Raw genomic sequence first — 23156 nt, 5'->3', positions numbered from 1 at the left:
CATCTGTGATGAGGTTTAGCATCTGTGATGAGGTTTAACATCTGTGTTGAGGTTCAGCATCTGTAATGAGGTTCAGCATCTGCAACCAGGCTCAGCATCTGTAATGAGGTTCAACATCTGTGATGAGGTTTAACATCTGTGATGAGGTTCAGCATCTGTAAAGAGGTTCAGCATCTGTAACAAGGCTCAGCATCTGCAATGAGGTTCAGCATCTGTGATGAGGTTCAGCGTCTTTAATAAGGCTCAGCATCTGCAATGAGGTTCAGCATCTGTGATACAGTTCAACATCTGTGATGAGGCTCAGCATCTGTAATAAGGCTCAGCATCTGTAATGAGGTTCAGCATCTGTGATAAGGTACAGAATCTGTCATGAGGTTCAGCATCTGTGATGAGGTTCAGCATCTGTGATACAGTTCAACATCTGTGATGAGGTTCAACATCTGTGATGAGGTTCAACATCTGTAATGAGTTTCAGCATCTGTGATGAGGTACAGCATCTGTGATGAGGTTCAACATCTGTGATGAGGTTCAGCATCTGTGATGAGGTACAACATCTGTGATACAATTCAACATCTGTGATGAGGTACAACATCTGTGATGAGGTTCAGCATCTATGATTAGGTACAACATCTGTGATACAGTTCAACATCTGTGAGAAGTTTCAACATCTGCGATACAGTTCAACATCTGTGTTGAGGTACAACCTCTGTGATGAGGCTCAGCATCTGTGATTAGGTTCAACATGTGTAAAAGGTTCAGTATCTGTGATTAGGTTCAACATCTGTAATGAGGTTCAGTATCTATAATAAGGCTTAGCATCTGTGATGAGGTTCAACATTTGTAATGAGGTTCAGTATCTTTAATAAGGCTCAGCATCTGTGATGAGGTTCAACATCTGTAATGAGGTTCAGTATCTGTGATACAGTTCAAAATCTGTAATAAGGCTCAGCATCTGTAATTAGGTTCAACATCTGTAAGGAGGTTCAGCATCTGTAATGAGTTTTAACATCTGTGATGAGGTTCAACATCTGTGATGAGGTTCAGCATCTGTAATGACGTTCAGCATCTGTGATACAGTTCAACATCTGTGATGAGGTTCAGCATCTGTGATGAGGTTCAGCATCTGTAATAAGGCTCAGCATCTGTAATGAGGTTCAGCATCTGTGATGAGGTCAAAATCTGTGATGAGCTTCAACATCTGAAATGAAGTTAAGCATCTTTGATGAGGTTCAGCATCTGTAATGAGGTTCAGCATCTGTAATGAGTTTTAACATCTGTGATGAGGTTCAACATCTGTGATGAGGTTCAGCATCTGTAATGACGTTCAGCATCTGTGATACAGTTCAACATCTGTGATGAGGTTCAGCATCTTTCATGAGGTTCAGCATCTGTGATGAGGTACAGCATCTGTGATGAGGTTCAGCATCTGTGATGAGGTTCAACATCTGTAATAAGGGTCAGCATCTGTGATGAGGTTCAGCATCTGTGATGAGGTTCAGCATCTGTGATGAGGTTCAACATCTGTAATGAGGTACAACATGTGTGATGAGGTTCAGCATCTGTAACAAGGCTCAGCATTTGTCATGAGGTTCAAGTTCTGTAATACAGTTCAACGTCTGTGATGAGGTTCAACATCTGTGATGAGGTTCAACATCTGTGATGAGGTTCAAAATCTGTGATGAGGTTCAGCATCTGTAATGAGGTTAAGCATCTTAAATAAGGCTCAGCATCTGTGATGAGGTTCAGCATCTGTAATAAGGCTCAGCATCTGTAATGAGGTTCAACATCTGTGATGAGGTTCAAAATCTGTGATGAGGTTCAGCATCTGTAATGAGGTTAAGCATCTTAAATAAGGCTCAGCATCTGTGATGAGGTTCAGCATCTGTAATAAGGCTCAGCATCTGTAATGAGGTTCAACATATGTGATGAGGTTCAGAATCTGTAATGAGGCTCAGCATCTGTGATGAGGTTAAACATCTGTTATGAGGTACAACATGTGTGATGAGGTTCAACATCTGTAACAAGGCTCAGCATCTGTAATGAGGTTCAACATCTGTAATGAGGTTCAACATTTGTGATGAGGTTCAGCATCTGTGATACAGTTCAACATCTGTGATGAGGTTCAACATCTGTGATGAGGTTCAACATCTGTAATGAGTTTCAGCATCTGTGATGAGGTACAGCATCTGTAATGAGGTTCAGCATCTGTGATGAGGTTCAGCATCTGTGATACTGTTCAACATCTGTGATGAGGTTCAGCATCTGTAATGAGGTTCAGGATCTGTAATAAGGCTCAGCATCTGTGATGAGGTTCAACATCTGTGATGAGGTTCAACATCTGTGATGAGGTTCAGCATCTGTAATGAGGTTCAGGATCTGTAATAAGGCTCAGTATCTGTAATTAGGTTCAACATCTGTGATGAGGATCAGCATCTGTAATGAGTTTTAACATCTGTGATGAGGTTCAACATCTGTGATGAGGTTCAGCATCTGTAATGACGTTCAGCATCTGTGATACAATTCAACATCTGTGATGAGGTTCAGCATCTGTGATGAGGTTCAGCATCTGTAATAAGGCTCAGCATCTGTAATGAGGTTCAGCATCTGTGATGAGGTTCAAAATCTGTGATGAGCTTCAACATCTGAAATGAAGTTAATTATCTGTGATGAGGTTCAGCATCTGTAATGAGGTTCAGCATCTGTAACAAGGCTCAGCATCTGTAATGAGGTTCAACATCTGTGATGAGGTTTAACATCTGTGATGAGGTACAGCATCTGTGATGAGGTTCAGCATCTGTGATGAGGGTCAGCATCTGTGATGAGGTCCAGCATCTGTGATGAGGTTCAGCATCTGTGATGAGGTTCAACATCTGTTATGAGGTACAACATGTGTGATGAGGTTCAGCATCTGTAACAAGGCTCAGCATTTGTAATGAGGTTCAAGTTCTGTAATACAGTTCAACGTCTGTGATGAGGTTCAACATCTGTGATGAGGTTCAACATCTGTGATGAGGTACAACATCTGTGGTGAGGTTCAATCTCTGTGATGAGGTTCAACATCTGTTATGAGGTACAACATCTGTAATAAGGCTCAGCATCTGTGATGAGGTTCAACATCTGTAATGTGGTTCAGTATATTTAATAAGGCTCAGCATCTGTGATGAGGATCAACAACTGTAATGAGGTTCAGTATCTTTAATAAGGCTCAGCATCTGTGATGAGATTCAACATCTGTAATGAGGTTCAGTATCTTTAATAAGGCTCAGCATCTGTGATGAGGTTCAACATCTGTAATGAGGTTCAGGATCTTTAATAAGGCTCAGCATCTGTGATGAGGTTCAGCATCTGTGATGAGGTCAAAATCTGTGATGAGCTTCAACATCTGAAATGAAGTTAAGCATCTGTGATGAGGTTCAGCATCTGTAATGAGGTTCAGCATCTGTAATGAGTTTTAACATCTGTGATGAGGTTCAACATCTGTGATGAGGTTCAGCATCTGTAATGACGTTCAGCATCTGTGATACAGTTCAACATCTGTGATGAGGTTCAGCATCTGTGATGAGGTTCAGCATCTGTGATGAGGTTCAACATCTGTGATGAGGTTCGGCATCCGTGATGAGGTACAACATCTTTGATAAAGGTCAACATCTTTGATGAGGTTCAACATCTGTAATACAGCCCAACGTCTGTGATGAGGTTCAACATCTGTAAGGAGGTTCAACATCTGTGATGAGGTTCAACATCTGTGATACAGTTCAAAGTCTGTGTTGAGGTACAACATCTGTGATGAGGTTCAGCATCTGTGATGAGGTTCAGCATCTTTAATAAGGCTCAGCATCTGTAATTAGAATCAGCATCTGTGATACAGTTCAAAGTCTGTGTTGAGGTACAACATCTGTGATACAGTTCAACATCTGTGATGAGGTTCAGCATCTGTAATGAGGCTCAGCATCTGAAATGAGGTTCAGCATCTGTGATACAGTTCAACTTCTGTGATGAGGTTCAGCATCTGTAATAAGGTTAAGCATCTGTGATGAGGTTCAACATCTGTGATGAGGTTCAACATATGTAATGAGGTTCAGCATCTGTGATGAGGTACAGCATCTGTAATGAGGTTCAGCATCTGTGATGAGGTTCAGCATCTGTGATACAGTTCAACATCTGTGATGAGATTCAACATCTGTGATGAGGTTCAGCATCTGTGATGAGGTTCAGCATCTGTGATGAGGTCAAAATCTGTGATGAGCTTCAACATCTGAAATGAAGTTAAGCATCTGTGATGAGGTTCAGCATCTGTAATGAGGTTCAGCATCTGTAATGAGTTTTAACATCTGTGATGAGGTTCAACATCTGTGATGAGGTTCAGCATCTGTAATGACGTTCAGCATCTGTGATACAGTTCAACATCTGTGATGAGGTTCAGCATCTGTCATGAGGTTCAGCATCTGTGATGAGGTACAGAATCTGTGATGAGGTTCAGCATCTGTGATGAGGTTCAACATCTGTAATAAGGGTCAGCATCTGTGATGAGGTCCAGCATCTGTGATGAGGTTCAGCATCTGTGATGAGGTTCAACATCTGTAATGAGGTACAACATGTGTGATGAGGTTCAGCATCTGTAACAAGGCTCAGCATTTGTAATGAGGTTCAAGTTCTGTAATACAGTTCAACGTCTGTGATGAGGTTCAACATCTGTGATGAGGTTCAAAATCTGTGATGAGGTTCAGCATCTGTAATGAGGTTAAGCATCTTAAATAAGGCTCAGCATCTGTGATGAGGTTCAGCATCTGTAATAAGGCTCAGCATCTGTAATGAGGTTCAACATCTGTGATGAGGTTCAGAATCTGTAATGAGGCTCAGCATCTGTGATGAGGTTCAACATTTGTTATGAGGTACAACATGTGTGATGAGTATCAACATCTGTAACAAGGCTCAGCATCTGTAATGAGGTTCAACATCTGTAATGAGGTTCAACATTTGTGATGAGGTTCAGCATCTGTGATACAGTTCAACATCTGTGATGAGTTTCAGCATCTGTGATGAGGTACAGCATCTGTAATGAGGTTCAGCATCTGTGATGAGGTTCAGCATCTGTGATACTGTTCAACATCTGTGATGAGGTTCAGCATCTGTAATGAGGTTAAGGATCTGTAATAAGGCTCAGCATCTGTAATTAGGTTCAACATCTGTGATGAGGTTCAACATCTGTGATGAGGTTCAGCATCTGTAATGAGGTTCAGGATCTGTAATAAGGCTCAGCATCTGTAATTAGGTTCAACATCTGTGATGAGGTTCAGCATCTGTAATGAGTTTTAACATCTGTGATGAGGTTCAACATCTGTGATGAGGTTCAGCATCTGTAATGACGTTCAGCATCTGTAACAAGGCTCAGCATCTGTAATGAGGTTCAACATCTGTGATGAGGTTTAACATCTGTGATGAGGTACAGCATCTGTGATGAGGTTCAGCATCTGTGATGAGGGTCAGCATCTGTGATGAGGTCCAGCATCTGTGATGAGGTTCAGCATCTGTGATGAGGTTCAACATCTGTTATGAGGTACAACATGTGTGATGAGGTTCAGCATCTGTAACAAGGCTCAGCATTTGTAATGAGGTTCAAGTTCTGTAATACAGTTCAACGTCTGTGATGAGGTTCAACATCTGTGATGAGGTTCAACATCTGTGATGAGGTACAACATCTGTGGTGAGGTTCAATCTCTGTGATGAGGTTCAACATCTGTTATGAGGTACAACATCTGTAATAAGGCTCAGCATCTGTGATGAGGTTCAACATCTGTAATGTGGTTCAGTATATTTAATAAGGCTCAGCATCTGTGATGAGGATCAACAACTGTAATGAGGTTCAGTATCTTTAATAAGGCTCAGCATCTGTGATGAGATTCAACATCTGTAATGAGGTTCAGTATCTTTAATAAGGCTCAGCATCTGTGATGAGGTTCAACATCTGTAATGAGGTTCAGGATCTTTAATAAGGCTCAGCATCTGTGATGAGGTTCAGCATCTGTGATGAGGTCAAAATCTGTGATGAGCTTCAACATCTGAAATGAAGTTAAGCATCTGTGATGAGGTTCAGCATCTGTAATGAGGTTCAGCATCTGTAATGAGTTTTAACATCTGTGATGAGGTTCAACATCTGTGATGAGGTTCAGCATCTGTAATGACGTTCAGCATCTGTGATACAGTTCAACATCTGTGATGAGGTTCAACATCTGTGATGAGGTTCAGCATCTGTGATGAGGTTCAGCATCTGTGATGAGGTTCAACATCTGTGATGAGGTTCGGCATCCGTGATGAGGTACAACATCTGTGATACAGTTCAACATCTCTGATGAGGTACAACATCTTTGATAAAGGTCAACATCTGTGATGAGGTTCAACATCTGTAATACAGCCCAACGTCTGTGATGAGGTTCAACATCTGTAAGGAGGTTCAACATCTGTGATGAGGTTCAACATCTGTGATACAGTTCAAAGTCTGTGTTGAGGTACAACATCTGTGATGAGGTTCAGCATCTGTGATGAGGTTCAGCATCTTTAATAAGGCTCAGCATCTGTAATTAGAATCAGCATCTGTGATACAGTTCAAAGTCTGTGTTGAGGTACAACATCTGTGATACAGTTCAACATCTGTGATGAGGTTCAGCATCTGTAATGAGGCTCAGCATCTGAAATGAGGTTCAGCATCTGTGATACAGTTCAACTTCTGTGATGAGGTTCAGCATCTGTAATAAGGTTAAGCATCTGTGATGAGGTTCAACATCTGTGATGAGGTTCAACATATGTAATGAGGTTCAGCATCTGTGATGAGGTACAGCATCTGTAATGAGGTTCAGCATCTGTGATGAGGTTCAGCATCTGTGATACAGTTCAACATCTGTGATGAGATTCAACATCTGTGATGAGGTTCAGCATCTGTGATGAGGTTCAGCATCTGTGATGAGGTTCAGCATCTGTGATGAGGTCAAAATCTGTGATGAGCTTCAACATCTGAAATGAAGTTAAGCATCTGTGATGAGGTTCAGCATCTGTAATGAGGTTCAGCATCTGTAATGAGTTTTAACATCTGTGATGAGGTTCAACATCTGTGATGAGGTTCAGCATCTGTAATGACGTTCAGCATCTGTGATACAGTTCAACATCTGTGATGAGGTTCAGCATCTGTCATGAGGTTCAGCATCTGTGATGAGGTACAGAATCTGTGATGAGGTTCAGCATCTGTGATGAGGTTCAACATCTGTAATAAGGGTCAGCATCTGTGATGAGGTCCAGCATCTGTGATGAGGTTCAGCATCTGTGATGAGGTTCAACATCTGTAATGAGGTACAACATGTGTGATGAGGTTCAGCATCTGTAACAAGGCTCAGCATTTGTAATGAGGTTCAAGTTCTGTAATACAGTTCAACGTCTGTGATGAGGTTCAACATCTGTGATGAGGTTCAAAATCTGTGATGAGGTTCAGCATCTGTAATGAGGTTAAGCATCTTAAATAAGGCTCAGCATCTGTGATGAGGTTCAGCATCTGTAATAAGGCTCAGCATCTGTAATGAGGTTCAACATCTGTGATGAGGTTCAGAATCTGTAATGAGGCTCAGCATCTGTGATGAGGTTCAACATTTGTTATGAGGTACAACATGTGTGATGAGTATCAACATCTGTAACAAGGCTCAGCATCTGTAATGAGGTTCAACATCTGTAATGAGGTTCAACATTTGTGATGAGGTTCAGCATCTGTGATACAGTTCAACATCTGTGATGAGGTTCAACATCTGTGATGAGGTTCAACATCTGTAATGAGTTTCAGCATCTGTGATGAGGTACAGCATCTGTAATGAGGTTCAGCATCTGTGATGAGGTTCAGCATCTGTGATACTGTTCAACATCTGTGATGAGGTTCAGCATCTGTAATGAGGTTCAGGATCTGTAATAAGGCTCAGCATCTGTAATTAGGTTCAACATCTGTGATGAGGTTCAACATCTGTGATGAGGTTCAGCATCTGTAATGAGGTTCAGGATCTGTAATAAGGCTCAGCATCTGTAATTAGGTTCAACATCTGTGATGAGGTTCAGCATCTGTAATGAGTTTTAACATCTGTGATGAGGTTCAACATCTGTGATGAGGTTCAGCATCTGTAATGACGTTCAGCATCTGTGATACAATTCAACATCTGTGATGAGGTTCAGCATCTGTGATGAGGTTCAGCATCTGTAATAATGCTCAGCATCTGTAATGAGGTTCAGCATCTGTGATGAGGTTCAAAATCTGTGATGAGCTTCAACATCTGAAATGAAGTTAAGCATCTGTGATGAGGTTCAGCATCTGTAATGAGGTTCAGCATCTGTAACAAGGCTCAGCATCTGTAATGAGGTTCAACATCTGTGATGAGGTTTAACATCTGTGATGAGGTACAGCATCTGTGATGAGGTTCAGCATCTGTGATGAGGGTCAGCATCTGTGATGAGGTCCAGCATCTGTGATGAGGTTCAGCATCTGTGATGAGGTTCAACATCTGTTATGAGGTACAACATGTGTGATGAGGTTCAGCATCTGTAACAAGGCTCAGCATTTGTAATGAGGTTCAAGTTCTGTAATACAGTTCAACGTCTGTGATGAGGTTCAACATCTGTGATGAGGTTCAACATCTGTGATGAGGTACAACATCTGTGGTGAGGTTCAATCTCTGTGATGAGGTTCAACATCTGTTATGAGGTACAACATCTGTAATAAGGCTCAGCATCTGTGATGAGGTTCAACATCTGTAATGTGGTTCAGTATATTTAATAAGGCTCAGCATCTGTGATGAGGATCAACAACTGTAATGAGGTTCAGTATCTTTAATAAGGCTCAGCATCTGTGATGAGGTTCAACATCTGTAATGAGGTTCAGTATCTTTAATAAGGCTCAGCATCTGTGATGAGGTTTAGCATCTGTGATGAGGTTTAACATCTGTTATGAGGTTCAGCATCTGTAATGAGGTTCAGCATCTGTAACCAGGCTCAGCATCTGTTATGAGGTTCAACATCTGTGATGAGGTACAACATCTGTGATACAGTTCAACATCTGTGATGAGGTTCAACATCTGTGATATAGTTCAACATCTGTGTTGAGGTACAACATCTGTGATGAGGTTCAGCATCTGTAATAAGGCTCAGCATATGTAATGAGGTTCAGCATCTGAGATGAGGTTCAACATCTGTGATGAGGTTCAACATCTGTAATAAGGCTCAGCATCTGTAATGAGGTTCAGCATCTGTGATGAGGTTCAACATCTGTAATGAGGTTCAGTATCTTTAATAAGGCTCAGCATCTGTGATGAGGTTCAACATCTGTAATGAGGTTCAGTATCTTTAATCAGGCTCAGCATCTGTGATGAGGTTTAGCATCTGTGATGAGGTTTAACATCTGTGTTGAGGTTCAGCATCTGTAATGAGGTTCAGCATCTGTAACCAGGCTCAGCATCTGTAATGAGGTTCAACATCTGTGATGAGGTTTAACATCTGTGATGAGGTTCAGCATCTGTAAAGAGGTTCAGCATCTGTAACAAGGCTCAGCATCTGCAATGAGGTTCAGCATCTGTGATGAGGTTCAGCGTCTTTAATAAGGCTCAGCATCTGCAATGAGGTTCAGCATCTGTGATACAGTTCAACATCTGTGATGAGGCTCAGCATCTGTAATAAGGCTCAGCATCTGTAATGAGGTTCAGCATCTGTGATAAGGTACAGAATCTGTCATGAGGTTCAGCATCTGTGATGAGGTTCAGCATCTGTGATACAGTTCAACATCTGTGATGCAATTCAACATCTGTGATGAGGTTCAGCATCTGTGATGAGGTTCAGCATCTGTAATAAGGCTCAGCATCTGTAATGAGGTTCAGCATCTGTGATGAGGTTCAAAATCTGTGATGAGCTTCAACATCTGAAATGAAGTTAAGCATCTGTGATGAGGTTCAGCATCTGTAATGAGGTTCAGCATCTGTAACAAGGCTCAGCATCTGTAATGAGGTTCAACATCTGTGATGAGGTTTAACATCTGTGATGAGGTACAGCATCTGTGATGAGGTTCAGCATCTGTGATGAGGGTCAGCATCTGTGATGAGGTCCAGCATCTGTGATGAGGTTCAGCATCTGTGATGAGGTTCAACATCTGTTATGAGGTTTAACATCTGTGATGAGGTACAGCATCTGTGATGAGGTTCAGCATCTGTGATGAGGGTCAGCATCTGTGATGAGGTCCAGCATCTGTGATGAGGTTCAGCATCTGTGATGAGGTTCAACATCTGTTATGAGGTACAACATGTGTGATGAGGTTCAGCATCTGTAACAAGGCTCAGCATTTGTAATGAGGTTCAAGTTCTGTAATACAGTTCAACGTCTGTGATGAGGTTCAACATCTGTGATGAGGTTCAACATCTGTGATGAGGTACAACATCTGTGGTGAGGTTCAATCTCTGTGATGAGGTTCAACATCTGTTATGAGGTACAACATCTGTAATAAGGCTCAGCATCTGTGATGAGGTTCAACATCTGTAATGTGGTTCAGTATATTTAATAAGGCTCAGCATCTGTGATGAGGATCAACAACTGTAATGAGGTTCAGTATCTTTAATAAGGCTCAGCATCTGTGATGAGGTTCAACATCTGTAATGAGGTTCAGTATCTTTAATAAGGCTCAGCATCTGTGATGAGGTTTAGCATCTGTGATGAGGTTTAACATCTGTTATGAGGTTCAGCATCTGTAATGAGGTTCAGCATCTGTAACCAGGCTCAGCATCTGTTATGAGGTTCAACATCTGTGATGAGGTACAACATCTGTGATACAGTTCAACATCTGTGATGAGGTTCAACATCTGTGATATAGTTCAACATCTGTGTTGAGGTACAACATCTGTGATGAGGTTCAGCATCTGTAATAAGGCTCAGCATATGTAATGAGGTTCAGCATCTGAGATGAGGTTCAAAATCTGTGATGAGGTTCAACATCTGTAATAAGGCTCAGCATCTGTAATGAGGTTCAGCATCTGTGATGAGGTTCAACATCTGTAATGAGGTTCAGTATCTTTAATAAGGCTCAGCATCTGTGATCAGGTTCAACATCTGTAATGAGGTTCAGTATCTTTAATAAGGCTCAGCATCTGTGATGAGGTTTAGCATCTGTGATGAGGTTTAACATCTGTGTTGAGGTTCAGCATCTGTAATGAGGTTCAGCATCTGTAACCAGGCTCAGCATCTGTAATGAGGTTCAACATCTGTGATGAGGTTTAACATCTGTGATGAGGTTCAGCATCTGTAAAGAGGTTCAGCATCTGTAACAAGGCTCAGCATCTGCAATGAGGTTCAGCATCTGTGATGAGGTTCAGCGTCTTTAATAAGGCTCAGCATCTGCAATGAGGTTCAGCATCTGTGATACAGTTCAACATCTGTGATGAGGCTCAGCATCTGTAATAAGGCTCAGCATCTGTAATGAGGTTCAGCATCTGTGATAAGGTACAGAATCTGTCATGAGGTTCAGCATCTGTGATGAGGTTCAGCATCTGTGATACAGTTCAACATCTGTGATGAGGTTCAACATCTGTGATGAGGTTCAACATCTGTAATGAGTTTCAGCATCTGTGATGAGGTACAGCATCTGTGATGAGGTTCAGCATCTTTAATAAGGCTCAGCATCTGTATTTAGGTTCAGCATCTGTGATACAGTTCAACATCTGTGATGAGGTTCAGCATCTGTAATGAGGCTCAGCATCGGCAATGAGGTTCAGCATCTGTGATACAGTTCAACATCTGTGATGAGGTTCAGCATCTGTAATAAGGTTAAGCATCTGCGATGAGGTTCAGCATTTGTGATGAGGTTCAACATCTGTGATGAGGTTCAACATCTGTAATGAGGTTCAGCATCTGTGATGAGGTACAGCATCTGTAATGAGGTTAAGCATCTGTGATGAGGTTCAGCATCTGTGATACAGTTCAACATCTGTGATGAGCTTCAAAATCTGTGATGAGGTTCAGCATCTGTAATGAGGTTCAGCATCTGTGATGAGGTTCAAAATCTGTGATGAAGTTCAGCATCTGTGATGAGGTACAACATCTGTGATACAATTCAACATCTGTGATGAGGTACAACATCTGTGATGAGGTTCAGCATCTGTGATGAGGTACAACATCTGTGATACAGTTCAACATCTGTGAGAAGGTTCAACATCTGCGATACAGTTCAACATCTGTGTTGAGGTACAACCTCTGTGATGAGGCTCAGCATCTGTGATTAGGTTCAACATGTGTAATGAGGTTCAGTATCTGTGATTAGGTTCAACATCTGTAATGAGGTTCAGTATCTATAATAAGGCTTAGCATCTGTGATGAGGTTCAACATTTGTAATGAGGTTCAGTATCTTTAATAAGGCTCAGCATCTGTGATGAGGTTCAACATCTGTAATGAGGTTCAGTATCTTCAATAAGGCTCAGCATCTGTAATGAGGTTCAGCATCTGTGATGAGGTTTAACATCTGTGATGAGGTTCAGCATCTGTAATGAGGTTCAGCATCTGTAACCTGGCTCAGCATCTGTAATGAGGTTCAACATCTGTGATGAGGTTTAACATCTGTGATGAGGTTCAGCATCTGAAAAGAGGTTCAGCATCGGTAACAAGGCTCATCATCTGCAATGAGGTTCAGCATCTGTGATGAGGTTCAGCGTCTTTAAAAAGGCTAAGCATCTGCAATGAGGTTCAGCATCTGTGATACAGTTCAACATCTGTGATGAGGTTCAGCATCTGTATTGCTAAGCATCTGTAATGAGGTTCAACATCTGTGATGAGGTTCAGCATCTGTGATGAGGTTCAGCATCTGTGATACAGTTCAATATCTGTGATGAGGTTCTACATCTGTGATGAGGTTCAGCATCTGTAATGAGGCTCAGCATCTGTGATGAGGTTCAACATCTGTGATGAGGTTCAGCATCTGTGATGAGGTTCAACATCTGTGATACAGTTCAACATCTGTGATGAGGTACAACATCTGTGATACAGTTCAACATTTGTGATGAGGTTCAACATCTGTAATACAGCTCAACGTCTGTGATGAGGTTCAGCATCTGTAAGGAGGTTCAACATCTGTGATGAGGTTCAACATCTGTGATACAGTTCAACATCTGTGTTGAGGTACAACATCTGTGATGAGGTTCAGCATCTGTGATACAGTTCATCATCTGTGATGAGGTTCAACATCTGTAATGAGGTTCAGAATCTGTGATGAGGTACAGCATCTTTAATGAGGTTCAGCATCTGTGATGAGGTTCAGCATCTGTGATACAGTTCAACATCTGTGATGAGGTTCAACATCTGTGATGAGGTTCAGCATCTGTGATGAGGTTCAGCATCTGTGATGAGGTTCAACATCTGTGATGAGGTTCGGCATCCGTGATGAGGTACAACATCTGTGATACAGTTCAACATCTGTGATGAGGCTCAGCATCTGTAATAAGGCTCAGCATATGTAATGAGGTTCAGCATCTGAGATGAGGTTCAACATCTGTGATGAGGTTCAACATCTGTAATAAGGCTCAGCATCTGTAATGAGGTTCAGCATCTGTAATGAGGTTCAGCATCTGTGATGAGGTTCAGCATCTGTAATACAGTTCAACATCTGTGATGAGGTTCAGCATCTGTGATGAGGTACAGCATCTGTGATGAGGTTCAACATCTGTGATGAGGTTCAGCATCTGTGATGAGGTTCAACATCTGTGATACAGTTCAACATCTGTGATGAGGTACAACATCTGTGATACAGTTCAACATCTTTGATGAGGTACAACATCTGTGATGAGGTACAGCATCTGTAATGAGGTTCAGCATCTGTGATGAGGTTCAACATCTGTGATGAGGTTCAGCATCTGTGATGAGGTTCAACATCTGTGATGAGGTACAACATCTGTGATACAGTTCAACATCTGTGATGAGGTACAACATCTGTGATGAGGTTCAGCATCTGTAATGAGGTTCAGCATCTGTGATGAGGTTCAACATCTGTGATGAGGCTCAGCATCTGTGATGAGGTTCAACATCTATGAGGTTCAGCATCTGTGATGAGGTACAACATTTGTGATACAGTTCAACATCTGTGATGAGGTACAACATCTGTGATACAGTTCAACATCTGTGATGAGGTTCAACATCTGTAATACAGCTCAACGTCTGTGATGAGGTTCAACATCTGTAAGGAGGTTCAACATCTGTGATGAGGTTCAACATCTGTGATACAGTTCAACATCTTTGTTGAGGTACAACATCTGTGATGAGGTTCAGCATCTGTAATGAGGTTCAACATCTGTAATACAGCTCAACGTCTGTGATGAGGTTCAACATCTGTGATACAGTTCAACATCTGTGTTGAGGTACAACATCTGTGATGAGGTTCAGCATCTGTGATGAGGTTCAGCATCTGTAATGAGGTTCAACATCTGTAATACAGCTCAACGTCTGTGATGAGGTTCAACATCTGTGATACAGTTCAACATCTGTGATGAGGTTCAACATCTGTAATACAGCTCAACGTCTGTGATGAGGTTCAACATCTGTAAGGAGGTTCAACATCTGTGATGAGGTTCAACATCTGTGATACAGTTCAACATCTGTGTTGAGGTACAACATCTGTGATGAGGTTCAGCATCTGTGATGAGGTTCAGCATCTTTAATAAGGCTCAGCATCTGTGATGAGGTTCAACATCTGTAATGAGGTTCAGCATCTTTAATAAGGCTCAGCATCTGTGATGAGGTTCAGCATCTGTGATGAGGTTCAACATCTGTTATGAGGTTCAACATCTGTAATGAGGTTCAGCATCTGTGATAAGGTACAGCATCTGTAATGAGGTTCAGCATCTGTGATGAGGTTCAGCATCTGTAATACAGTTCAACATCTGTGATGAGGTTCAGCATCTGTGATGAGGTACAGCATCTGTGATGAGGTTCAACATCTGTGATGAGGTTCAGCATCTGTGATGAGGTTCAACATCTGTGATACAGTTCAACATCTGTGATGAGGTACAACATCTGTGATACAGTTCAACATCTTTGATGAGGTACAACATCTGTGATGAGGTACAGCATCTGTAATGAGGTTCAGCATCTGTGATGAGGTTCAACATCTGTGATGAGGTTCAGCATCTGTGATGAGGTTCAACATCTGTGATGAGGTACAACATCTGTGATACAGTTCAACATCTGTGATGAGGTACAACATCTGTGATGAGGTTCAGCATCTGTAATGAGGTTCAGCATCTGTGATGAGGTTCAATATCTGTGATGAGGCTCAGCATCTGTGATGAGGTTCAACATCTATGAGGTTCAGCATCTGTGATGAGGTACAACATTTGTGATACAGTTCAACATCTGTGATGAGGTACAACATCTGTGATACAGTTCAACATCTGTGATGAGGTTCAACATCTGTAATACAGCTCAACGTCTGTGATGAGGTTCAACATCTGTAAGGAGGTTCAACATCTGTGATGAGGTTCAACATCTGTGATACAGTTCAACATCTTTGTTGAGGTACAACATCTGTGATGAGGTTCAGCATCTGTAATGAGGTTCAGCATCTTTAATAAGGCTCAGCATCTGTGATGAGGTTCAGCATCTGTGATGAGGTTCAACATCTGTGATGAGGTTCAGCATCTGTGATGAGGTACAGCATCTGTAATGAGGCTCAGCATCTGTGATGAGGTTCAACATCTGTGATGAGGTTCAGCATCTGTGATGAGGTTCAACATCTGTGATGAGGTTCAGCATCTGTAATGAGGTTCAGCATCTGTGATGAGGTTCAACATCTGTGATGAGGCTCAGCATCTGTGATGAGGTTCACTATCTGTGATACAGTTCAACATCTGTGATGAGGTACAACATTTGTGATACAGTTGAACATCTGTGATGAGGTTCAACATCTGTGATACAGTTCAACATCTGTGATGAGGTTCAACATCTGTAAGGAGGTTCAACATCTGTGATGAGGTTCAACATCTGTGATACAGTTCAACATCTGTGTTGAGGTACAACATCTGTGATGAGGTTCAGCATCTGTGATGAGGTTCAGCATCTTTAATAAGGCTCAGCATCTGTGATGAGGTTCAACATCTGTAATGAGGTTCAGCATCTGTGATGAGGTACAACATCTGTGATGAGGTTCAGCATCTGTGATCACCCCCCCCCACACACACACACACCCACACACACACGCTGGTGTAAGGACTCAGAGCGATACCACACTTGTGCAATATTATATTTATTTCTTACAGTGAATTTTGGTTGCCATACAAGAAGTTTTGAGGATTTGAGGGGCAAAAGGGGAAGAAGAGTGCAGTTACAGTAAAATTCTCTCTCTTTTCATTTCAGTAATTTATTGACTCTAAGATGACTTCGTAGCACAAAATTACAGCAACATAGAAAACATGAACACAAGTCTTTGCACAAATTACTGAAAACATCTTAGTCTCTATGAAGACTTAATCAAAGAATAAAATCTATTAATGAAAAAAGAAAATAAGTAAAGAGCAACAAAGAAAAAAAAGATTAGCCAAATGTTGGACGGTGATAAAGGTGGGGAGAGAGCTAAAAAAGGGGTGTCGGGGTGAGGGGGGGTGGAAGTGCGTCAGTGAGCCATGGAGGTCCTAAACATGGCCTGGTGACACTCTAGTCTACATTTCCACAGAGAAAACTGCTCCGTGAGCTGCTGCTCCACCTGCAGGACACAACAGCCACAGCTAATATTTTTGGTGGATTTTTGTACACACACACACACACACACACACACACACACACACACACACGCACATATATTTATACATATATATGTGTGTGTGTATATATATGTATATACATATGTATGTCTATGTGTGCATGTTTCTTCTTACCGAGATGGCCAGCAGGTATAGTTTTAACTGTACAGATGGTGCTGTTCTCTACACACTGCACACTGGGGGACGTCTAGTCAGGCAAACGGTGGTCTGGAGATACCTGGGTTCTGTGGTCACTTGATTGGCCAAAATATCTTAAATCTACTGCAGTAGACTGGATCTAGGCAACACTTCAATCAAACACAGACAGACCATGATATGTCACTTTAAAATGGGAAAACAAAACACAACCAAAGAGATTCATTCAGAATAAATATTGCTTCTTACATAACCCAGAAGTCTAATCATAATAATAATAATATCCACGTCCATATCTATATAGTTTCTCTGTATTTGGCCATCCACACCTCAGTGTTGAACAGCGTTTGTTCAGATAACCTCTATAAAATTTCATAGAACTCTATACAAATCTTTAAAAATACTGTGCTTATCTACCCCTCCGCTCCGACATGTCGCTGTTTGTTTTAAAATAAGTTACAAGTTCAAACAGGAACAGGTTGATAGCAGCATTGTCCCGTGCCAGCCTCCGTACGGCCGATGTTCACAGAACACAGAGCGTTTGTATGTTTCATGAGCCTCCGCCAGCGCTGCGCCTACATGGAGCTGCGGAGTGTGTGATATGAAACCCAATGATGTTGGGACTGCTGTTCTCCGACAGAATCGCTGGACATCTGACTGACAGAGGTGCGGGGGGGGGGGGGGTGAGCTGTTTAAGGCATCCTCTGCAGGATGATGGGGTGAATGAGACCTCAGCTTTGGTCTTCAGGTCACCTGTGGACACTAAAGGAACCCTCATAGATCTTTACTCTAAACCTTTTAACAGAGCAATAGATAGACTCAAGAACATTTATTCATGTCAGACGCTCGTATATACACTACTTCTTTTCTGCTGTCATCACTGCTAGCACACACACACGCACACACACACACACACACACACACACACACACATGCGCACCCTCAGCATTACCAGTGCTGATCTAGTTCTTGTTGGACTCTTCTGCTGGAGCGGCAGAGAGAAGCTGCCGGTCCACCGGAGCCCCTTGTGGATCATCCTGATCCTTGACTAATCTCACCGGTTCACACTGCCGAACCATCTGCCAGGGTCTTTCTCACACAGGGGTCAGAGGGCAGCAGGAGGCGTGTGACAGATTCTCCGTCACGCGACGGGTTCAACACACTGTCATGTCATCTAGCTCATCGCCCGTCCACCTGCAGCCACCAGCACCCGAGACTTTCCTCTCCGCTCTGGCGCTCCGGGTCACTGAATCGTTCCTCGCAGCTTCATCAGTTTGCCCTGGACTTCAAGTTAGCTTGAAGCTAACATCAGAGAGCTTTGGGAGGAATTCAAAGCAACATAGAAATCCGCGAGGGAAAACGTTTGCAGGGACACTTTAAAAGTCATTCTTGAGTTCCACTTCATCGCTGAGAATGGCTGTGCTGGCGATTGCTACTACCATGTTGTTATCTTGAGATCATGAGATGATTATTGTTATTGCCACATCTTAAAATAACTAGGATGTTATTTTCTCAAGATAAGCCTGTTACTAGTTAACAGAAATAAACTGATGAGTTAATCAACTCATCCTGAGATGAAAGCTTTTCTCTGCCTTGATGACAAGCATGGCTCTTCTCAGCTTCTGTATCTCAAATTTTAATTGACTTAAAACTTTCAAATGAAAGAGTTGAAAACTAAGTTGATCTAGATTGAATACTTTGACGATTCAGGATATAAATTCCTTCACACTACAACCTCGAGTGAATAGTTTTAGGAAGTAGGGTTACTCACTTTCTTGGTTTCACATGAAATTTACATTAAAAGATCTAAAATACTCTAAAATCACATAAAATGAGGCTTAGCTTAGCATCAAGCCTGGAAACTGCTAGTCTGCTTCAGATACTGGATCAACATGTTTACTGAGCGTGTTGTAGGACTCGCAGGCAGCCCTTCAACTCTGTGGGCGGAGCCTGGGATTGGTTTTGGTGTCTGTTTCTGGTCTTTATATGAAGACAAGCTAACAATTGGCTTCAGCTTCATATAGAGCCGCAATTTCTGGTATTAGCATCAAAACGACAGCAGTTTCTGTTGGGCCGAATGTTCGCCACAGACAGCTTGGAAACACTGAATAACAGCAGTGAAACAGAAACATGATGCACTGCTGAGTTTGGTCACGTGGGAGGAGGAACTTTCTCATTGCATTCATTTCTTTTTCACTTTTATTCTTTAAAGGAACTCGCCATCCTCCAACAGCTGGACAAGGAGACGGAGACCCTTCTCTTCTCGGGGCTGTATCAGGGAGCTGAGACCCTCTCAGAGACCAGCCGACTGCTAGTTAGCTTAGCTCAATGAATGGCGGTGGGTGGTACTGTTAAGCGTACCTCCATCATGCCTGCTCAGGCTCCAAAAGCTGCGGTTCCTCGTCTGGTTGTTCTGGTTCAGATGGACCAGGTCCAGGATTTGGGTTGGTCCAGAAGTGATCCTCCACATCACCTTACAACAGGCAGAGACCATTTTGGAAAACAGTTCATTTGATGATTTTTTTTCATAGCCCGGTCGTGCTACACAGCCCATCCACCACCACTCATTGTGCTAAGCTAACTAGCAGTCAGCAGGTCTCTGAGGATCTCAGCATCCTGATGCCTCTTCCTCTCAGGCTCAAGGACGATGAGTTCCTTCACCATGCTGCTCTTACTGATCTTCACTTCCAACTCGGAGCACCAAACATCCCTGAATGTCAAACTATTCTTTCTGATGAGCCTTCCACACCCCATCTTCAACCGTGTGCCCTCGGGGTGCTTCAGACGGGGACGCTCCTGCACAGCCACACCAGCGTTGACCTGCTGATGGTGAAGAGGGAGGAGAGTCGGCAGGATAAAGGAGGGAAAGTGCAAAAGTAAGGAAAAGCTGTGGTTTCCCTCCTCTGTCTGTCCAGCTGAACTGGCCTTAATGGTATTGTGGATCAACCATTAACTTGTGCACACGTCACTCACTCACACTCACACACAGCCATTTGCAGCCTAACAAAACTATTTAAAGATGAAAGTTTTGTGTGTGTTCATCTTGACCTCCGTGTCCTCGTCGTAATTTTTCTCGAGTGATGAGGTGGAGACCAGCAGGATTAAGACCTGCAGCACAGGGCCCCTCCTCTGGAGACCACCTCTCCCTACACTTTGAAGGCCATCGCAGTAACAGTGTGTGTATGCATGCCTAGGGAGTGTATGTCTGTGTAGACGGTGTGTATTCTGTGTGCATTCAGTTTGTGTGTGTGTGCGTGTGTGTGTGTGCACGCGCGCGCATGGACAGAAGATATGGTTTCATTTAAATATGTCATCTAATGTTCTTATTTTGACACAAACAGGTGAAAAGCAAAAAAATGGAGTCTATCTGAAATATTTCTCTACAACCTTGATGCACCCAGAAATATAACTCCAGTAGGACTCTAGTGAAGAAATATTATTCTCTGAACAAACTCTAGCAAAGATAGAAAAGGAGCAACCACCAGCTCAGCTGGTTTCATGCACCCACACTGGGGTGTATGGAAAAAGTCTCTAGTATTCCAAAGCAGTTGGGTGAGCGAGTCTGTATGTGAAACAAACCTCCAGACATGTTTTTCCTGTGTGTGTGTGCGTGTGTGTGTATATGTGTGTGTGTATGTGTGAGGAAAAACTATTCCAGAGTTTTGCTGTTATCGGGACAGTCCGTTGTCTCTCCTCAAAGACATAGCAGCCATCCACTTCTCTCTCCCCTGCAGGTCCTCCGGACATCCCATGATCCCCCGATGCTCAGGGCCATGGGCGGGAGGAGGGGGGCAGGCCTCACCGGAGCACTGAGATGAGGGCGACAACGGAGGACGAGAGAGGACAAAAACAGCAAGAGGCAGCATCAACTTGGACGAAACGTCTACCCAGTTCCACGACTTCAGGTTACGTTTGATGAAGAGATTGGTAAAGTGAGTGGTAAGCCCTCCCTTGCCTCGGCTCTGGCTCCACCCGTCGCCACCCCATCTCCTCGGGGCTTATCTGTCCTGCAGCAGCTTGAGGGCCCTCTCGATGTTCATGCGGTGGCCCACCCTGGTCACGCCCAGGTCTATCAGGTCCTCTTTTTGCAGTGAGGGCAGGTGGGCGCCCTCAATCTCATTGTCCAGGAAAGCGTCCCTGTGCTCCCCCAGGTTGAGACTCTCCAGCCAGTCCGCCACATCATGCTTGCTCCACAGCTCCATGGGCTTGGAGGCAAAGGGCTTTCCCGAGGCCGCCACCGCCTGCATCAGTGTGAGTGGTGACGGGGAGCGTGAGCTCCCGCTGCCCCCGCATGAGGAGCTCAGGCTGTAACCACCACCACTGCCCATGGGTGGGGTGGGCAGGCCAAAGACGTCTGTAAGGGTGGGTGACACGGAGGGCGGCAGTGAAGAGCAGGGCGTGAGGGAGGAGGCAGAGTCTGGTGGGCTGCAGGGGTGCGCCTGGGAAGGAAGGCTGCTCGGAGGGGTGGAGGTGAGGGCAGCAGCAGCAGCATTGCTACGCATTCCTGAGTCTTCTGTGGGCGGCCTGGGGGGGGCAGAGAGAAGGGGACAGCTTAGACAGGGTTCGACCAAAATCTCTTTCAAAATAAAAGTACAAACCTCCAGAGGCCCAAAAGGCACAAAACATGTGAATATGTAAGGTCCTCTTTATCTGTAGGAAGTTTCTTCATGTCATATTTTGGCTCGTGTACCCTCAGGGACTCCGTACAGACCAAGATCATGTGGAGAACATCAGTTTGTTCTGAGAACAAACGTTTTGTCTAAGTCAGAATCTGGATCCTGGTCACTTCATCATTTGATCATCATAAATAATTAGCTGAAGATTTACTGATATAAAGAGGTTTTCATTGTCATTTCATTTTCATCGTTCCGTTCTTATCTGGAGCAGCGGTCCTCACTGTGGCCCCCCAGCAAGAAGGTTGTGGGTGGAGCCCCAGCTGGAGCACGGGGTCTTTCTGGGTGAGTCTCCATGTTCTCCCTGTTCCTGCTGGGTTCTCTCTGGTACTCCAGCTTCCTCCACAGTCCAAAGACATCAAGAGGGACCAGGTTAATCCAGACTCTAAATTGACCGTAGGCGTGGCTGGGAGAGCCAATGGTTGTCTGTCTCTATGTGTTGGCCCTGCCATGGACTGGTGACCTGTCCAGGGGGAAGGCTGCTGGGATAGGCTCCACCCCCACCACCCTTAACAGGGTAGAGGAAAATGAAAATGGATGGTTGGATAATCTCATGTGACGTATCTAAGACTTTTTTGGGGGTGTTTTTCTTAATTTCATACATACAGAAGCAGGTACTGATCACACCCACACAGTCACACATTTACACCTGGAAGCTGCCAGAGGAATGGCTGGCTGACTGAGTCATAACTCATAGAAGTATAAGTCCTTCTAATTGACGTAGTAGTTGTGGAAAGCGTGACATGAATGAGTAGTTTCAGTCCTCCTTTACAGGTTCTCCTCTGGCAGGTGGGGCAGACTCAAACACGACCAGCTCGTCTTGTAACTCATCGTCTCTCTTAGGAGTTTTGAGAACGAGCCACTCTAGAGGGACTTGTGTAATGCTGCTAAGCGAACAGTAGGTGGCATCATATGTAAAGTACTGCACAGGTCCTACAGTTAGAGAGAGGGAGGCTGTTGCAACCTCAGGAGGGGCAGACACTGACTCGAAATTTGAGGGTCACTGATTTGATCCCCAGAGAGGCTGTCAAAGTGTCCTAGAGGTCGACACGGGTGCTGCTGGTTATTAGTGCCTGGGTGGATGCAGTTAGCGGCTGACCTGTGGATCTTGTGTCTTCAGCAAATTAAAGGACCAACTGTAATTTAAAAGGGGTCAAAAATGTTAAGTCATAGGTTTTTAGTTTGTCAGAGACTTTATAGTTTCAATCTTGTTCCTTGTTTTCCTTCGTTTGTGGATTGTTTGTTGTTTTGAACATAACTTTTGTTGGCTCCTGTTTTATTTTGAAAGTCACTATCTTCTATCTGTTTGCTGTCCTTTCTGTCTTCATCTTTCTGTGTGCTCACCAGTCTCTCACCTGTCACTCAGGCCACGTCAGCCCCGCCCCTGCTTCATCAGCTCCTCCTCGTGACAGTCAGTTTCAGTCTGGTTTCGTCACGTGATCGCCGGGTTTGCTTTGCAATTGTTTCTTGTTCCACGTGTTTCTCAGCGTCTCTGATCTTCTGAGTTAGTCAATGTCTTTTCAGGAGTTTAGTTCTCATTATTTGGTT

General features: G+C 43.3%; 1 protein-coding gene across 2 annotated transcripts in view; it reads right to left on the bottom strand.

Moving 5' to 3' along the window:
- Positions 1–16278: 16278 nt before the first annotated feature.
- The window catches only part of LOC147268842 (SH3 and multiple ankyrin repeat domains protein 2-like), a 256844-nt gene continuing 249966 nt past the window's right edge, over positions 16279–23156 (bottom strand). For both annotated transcript variants that reach the window (XM_086223330.1, XM_086223339.1), the window contains one exon: positions 16279–21459. In XM_086223330.1, coding sequence (XP_086079456.1) covers positions 20934–21459 — 526 coding nt within the window. In that variant the 3' untranslated portion in view covers positions 16279–20933. The remainder of the gene's footprint in view (positions 21460–23156) is intronic.

This window comes from Aulostomus chinensis, chromosome 2 (genome assembly GCF_037954235.1).
Source record: "Aulostomus chinensis isolate RoL2024-O1b breed Wild chromosome 2, RoL_Achi_v1.0, whole genome shotgun sequence".
In the NCBI taxonomy this organism is placed as follows: Eukaryota; Metazoa; Chordata; class Actinopteri; order Syngnathiformes; family Aulostomidae; genus Aulostomus; species Aulostomus chinensis.
This window is presented reverse-complemented; position numbering and strand designations above follow the sequence as displayed.